This window comes from Cyprinodon variegatus, unplaced genomic scaffold (genome assembly GCF_000732505.1).
Source record: "Cyprinodon variegatus isolate N-32 unplaced genomic scaffold, C_variegatus-1.0 Scaffold598, whole genome shotgun sequence".
In the NCBI taxonomy this organism is placed as follows: domain Eukaryota; kingdom Metazoa; phylum Chordata; class Actinopteri; order Cyprinodontiformes; family Cyprinodontidae; genus Cyprinodon; species Cyprinodon variegatus.
Genome location: NW_015151051.1, coordinates 143,174 through 148,017, shown reverse-complemented (window position 1 = coordinate 148,017; position 4,844 = coordinate 143,174). Strand labels below are relative to the sequence as shown.

At 38.7% G+C, this 4,844-nt stretch overlaps 1 protein-coding gene across 1 annotated transcript in view; it reads left to right on the top strand.

Moving 5' to 3' along the window:
- etv6 (ets variant 6) overlaps positions 1 to 3,184 on the top strand; it is a 37,019-nt gene extending 33,835 nt beyond the window's left edge. The window contains exons 7-8 of the mRNA XM_015392604.1: positions 2,530 to 2,630; positions 2,705 to 3,184. Coding sequence (XP_015248090.1) covers positions 2,530 to 2,630; positions 2,705 to 2,807 — 204 coding nt within the window. The 3' untranslated portion in view covers positions 2,808 to 3,184. The remainder of the gene's footprint in view (positions 1 to 2,529; positions 2,631 to 2,704) is intronic.
- Positions 3,185 to 4,844: the final 1,660 nt, after the last annotated feature.

The window sequence follows — 4,844 nt, the reverse complement described above, 5'->3', positions numbered from 1 at the left end:
CATACAATGAACCCTAAGATACAAAACAGCAAGCAACCTAGTGAGAGACATCAAGAAGTAGTTATTGCGCGGTTTTTCCCAGTTTTACGTCCGTCCGCGGATCTGCTTTTTCGAGGGAAAACGTCCAAAACGTACGAAATACTGTGCATAACTTCTCGTAGGATTTCATACGAACTGATAATGAGAATACGTTGAGCATGTTAGCCCGCTGCTTCTCTCGCGCAAACGTAGGTTCATCATTAGCTGTTAGTTTGTGTCGTTGGACAGATAAGTCTGTATTTCAGGTGTTTGTTGTGCTGTTAGGAGCTGATCTACAGTGATGACATCACAGAACCATAAATCAGACACTACAAACAGCCTGAGCATCACGGTTTATTCCTAAAATGATTTCACCCTATTTATCTCAATGAAATATTCTTAATTTAATCATTTATTCTTTGAATTGTCCAAATTAGCCAACGAAGAACCCGCCTTAAACCAAAAGTCCTTTTTTCTTAAAAGTCTCACACAGAGAAACAGACTGAGTGCTGATGGCAGAATGAGATTATTTAGAATATAAGTCATAAATAAACAGCATCTTCTCTCCAACAGTCAGTCCATGACATCAATGACTTAAAAGAAAAGGTACGCGTGTAAAACAAAAAACTCTGACAATATTGCTCTCATTATTGTTTTGTGATTTTTGAAACATGAGGTCAGTCAGAGTCTGTGCTGCTAAATAGTGAGCGATGAATGAAGCATCAAGCAATGAACCTTTAGGTTGGAAGGATTCATTTGTTCATCACTACAAGGCAGAGAAGGAACTCTGGATGTTTACCAGCTGCAGCCTTTCAGCCAGCTGACCGACTGCTGACCGGCTGCTTATGAAGGATGGGAGGCAGGTGGGAGGAATGAGGCGTAATTAGCCTGAGCAGCACAGCAGGAGCAGATCACTAATCAGCAGGAGGGAAAGAGAACACAGACCAGTAGAAAAGCTAGAAACATGTTACAGATTTGGAGATATTCTGCTAAATGTGAAAATTCAATGTTTGGCAGTTCAGGTGTTTCCATTAAATAAGAAATACAATTAAAATAACAGATTATAACTCCTGAAAACAACATGGAAGCAGCAGATGTAAACACATGAGAGGTATCCATGTTTCAGCCACTAGTGGGCGCCATCGTCCTCCAACTGCTTCCAGTTTTGCAATATTAAGAATTTCATTTAGACCAAAATCGATAGAAAACACACGTTTTTTTTTTCTTTTTTATTACAGTTTTTTTTCCATTTAGCAAATAAATTTAGGATAATTACATTTTGAGCTTCTTTAAGATGCCTAAAAAGAAGTGGATTTGGGTCACGCTTAATTTATCAGTTGATTTTAAATAAAAGTCCAACTGATTCTGTTGAAGGAAACAAAAAGAGAAAATATGAAAACAGTTTGTGGAGAGGCTGATATGTTTTCTGAGATTTTAGTTATAATTTTTGCTATAATAAGGGATAAAAAAAGTTTACCTGCATTAGTTAGCTTTACCCATTATGACAAACATAATGCGAATAAGTCTAAAAATCAGTTAAGGAATAGTACACCCAAAACATGATTAGCCTTCATTTTCTACTCACCCCCATGCTGAACAACACTCTGGAGTACTTTTTTGATATCTCAAATGCATCTGGAGATCTGGGAGGCTTCTTGCTGTCTGCTGACATTCAAATAATGGAGGTCTATGGCGCCCGAGGCAGAAAGGTCCATAAAAGTCCACAAAAAACGTGTCAATATTCCTCCATACTGCTCGTCCAATGTATTCCAAGTGTCCTGAGTGGGTAGCATCCAGAATTTACTCGAAACGAAGTCATTTAGAATGTTTTTAGAGCATAAACAGTAGTGTATAGGATTTCCTGAAAGCGCGCGCCTGCGCGTTCACGACGCTACGGAAGCCGGCAGACCAAACCAGATGAAAGTGCGCATTCAGCGTCTGCTCTGCCGATAATGCAAGCGTAGAAGAAGAAATGTGCTGTTTACCTGTGCAAAGAAAGAAACAACGAAAGAAAAATGTCTGAGGACTTCAGTGTTGAGGAAGAGCATGAGTTCTTTGCCGAGCTGAATGCGCACTTTCGTCTGGGTTGGTCTGCCCCGGTTTCCGTAGACTCGTGAACGCGCTTTTAGGAAATCCTATACACTACTGTTTATGCTCTAAAAACATTCTAAATGACTTCGTTTCGAGTAAATTCTGGACGCTACCCACTCAGGACACTTGGAATACATTGGACGAGCAGTATGGAGGAATATTGACACGTTTTTTGTGGACTTTTATGGACCTTTCTGCCTCGGGCGCCATAGACCTCCATTATTTGAATGTCAGCAGACAGCAAGAAGCCTCCCAGATCTCCAGATGCATTTGAGATATCAAAAAAGTACTCCAGAGTGTTGTTCAGCATGGGGGTGAGTAGAAAATGAAGGCTAATCATGTTTTGGGTGTACTATTCCTTTAAATCAAGCAGGAAGTGACTTAATCTGCTAAAACGTGACGTCATCTCTGACCCCACAGAACAGAACCAACATGACGTACGAGAAGATGTCGCGAGCACTGAGACACTACTACAAGCTGAACATCATCAGGAAGGAGCCCGGACAAAGACTCCTGTTCAGGTACGCCGCCGTCGCTCGGCCCCGCCCCCCCCTCCGATAGCGGCCCCGATAACCTCCGCCTTCCATCTCCGCAGGTTCATGAAAACCCCCGACGAGATCATGAATGGCCAGACGGAGCGGCTGGAGCACCTGGAGTCGGACACAGACGAACAAATTTACATCAAGGAGGAATGTTGAGCAGGACTTCTTTACTACAACCAGCCGCCGATGCCTTTCAGACGCAGCTTCAGTTCAAAAACAAACGGACGGGGGGAGAAAAGGAACCTCTCTCAATGCCTTAGGATGATATTCTTCTGACATACTGTAAAATGATTGAATAAAAAAGTGCTTTGGTGTGTCTGAGAGCGAGCGCTCAGACGGTAGGATTTCTATTTCTGTGCTGCAGAAGCCAATCACTTGTGTTTATCTGATTTTTCTTTGGTTTTTCTTCTTTTTGTTTGTTTCTTCATGGATCAGATCTTGGAAAATTGCAATTTGTAAAAAAGCAAGCGTGCGTGTCTGAGTGAGTGTGTGAGAGGACCGTTTTCACCATGAAATAAAAACTTTTGATCAACCTTGTCATGTGCTGTTTCTTAAATATCCTCAAGGTGGCAGCAGAGGGCAACTTTTGCAGCGCCTTTACCTGATGAGTTTACAGCCTCTGATTTTTCAGGCTTTTTAAACTTTAACACATTTAGTAACAAAACTAAACATTTTTATTTTATTTTATTGGAATTTATTAAAATAAAATTAAAAAGTAGAGCAAAAACTTACCAAAAATAGAGCAGCTAATTTAACTTTACTACCAGAAACAATGACTGTACACCTAAATATTTAACATTATGTCTCCGTCCCACTATCAGCTTTGGCCACTTTTAAAGTTGAAATATTTATAATAATATATAATATAATTGGATTTGGTTAATAAAAACTATCATCTTCAGCCAAACTTTATAATTTCCTCCTTCTGAGTATCTCAAGGTTAAATGTTCAAACCTTTTCATTTTTTTTCCCACACTGACAAAAAATAATTAAACTGCTTTTGTGATTTACTACATCATATTTAGTTACTTTAACACAATTATTTAATGTCCTACCCTGCTAATATAAAAAATGTGTTAAAATAGCCTAATGTGAATGAAGTAAACGCCTAAAAATGGTTGCATTATTTTTTTTCAGTGTAAAGAAGAAGAAACAGTTCTTTAAAATGTTGCATGCTCATATTTTATGGTAGAATTGAAATAATGCAAATTAATGGTAATTTTATGTTTCTTGGACATTATATTTTGGCCCTTAAATACTTCAGACTTGTTGACAATTTTTAACACCTCTGGTTTAGAGGCTTAAAGAAGAGAAGGAAATCCAAGGCATCCATTATATGACTGATTATGGGCAGTTATAGATTATTAGGAATCAAGTTAGTAGAACTCCAATCCCTCTCAGGACCAGAATATAATGCAGCTTGATGTGTTTTACTGAAACCCGGCTGCTGGATCGTATCTCAGACCTGAGCGTCACTCCATCCTGTTTTCTAACCAAACGAGAGTTAAAGAAGGCTGGAAAACAAGAGTATGAAAACACGTTTACACACCATTAAGATGTAACCCCAGCAAGGAGATCAATGTGTCACATTTGGACATAAATAACTTTATTGGATTTCTGGATATCTAAAATATTCTTAATCTCTATAATATGATTAATACATTTAAAAACTAAAAGCAACATTTTCCATTGTGACACTCCGGGCACCCCATAACTGCCACAGTTCCTTAAGTAAAAAAAAAAAGGTTTAAATATTTAATAAATTTGGAGGAAAGTCTAAGAAATAAGTGCGTTTATAAACCTCTCTGAGGTTGAAACCATGAGCTTTAAAAACAAAAAGGTAAATTTTAGATTTTTTGCTGCAAACACGCAAGAAGTTGCCTTCTTATTCACACTGCAATGTGTGCTTCCCACCAGAAGGGGGCGTAAGCCCTGCACACAGGCCAAGTACCCGCAGGTGATGAATCTTTCATTCAAACACCGCAGTTTGCTTTGGATTTGATTTAAAAATGTTAAGAAAAGGTACTGATGAAATTCTATTCAGTTTATTTCTATAGCTCTAATTCACATCATGTGATCTCAGGTCACTTTCCAGTTCAACCAGATCATCCAGTCAGATTGATTGAAGTTTTCTATCTAAGGAAAACCAGCTGATTGCATCGACTCATTGACTCTTCAGCAATCCCTCACACT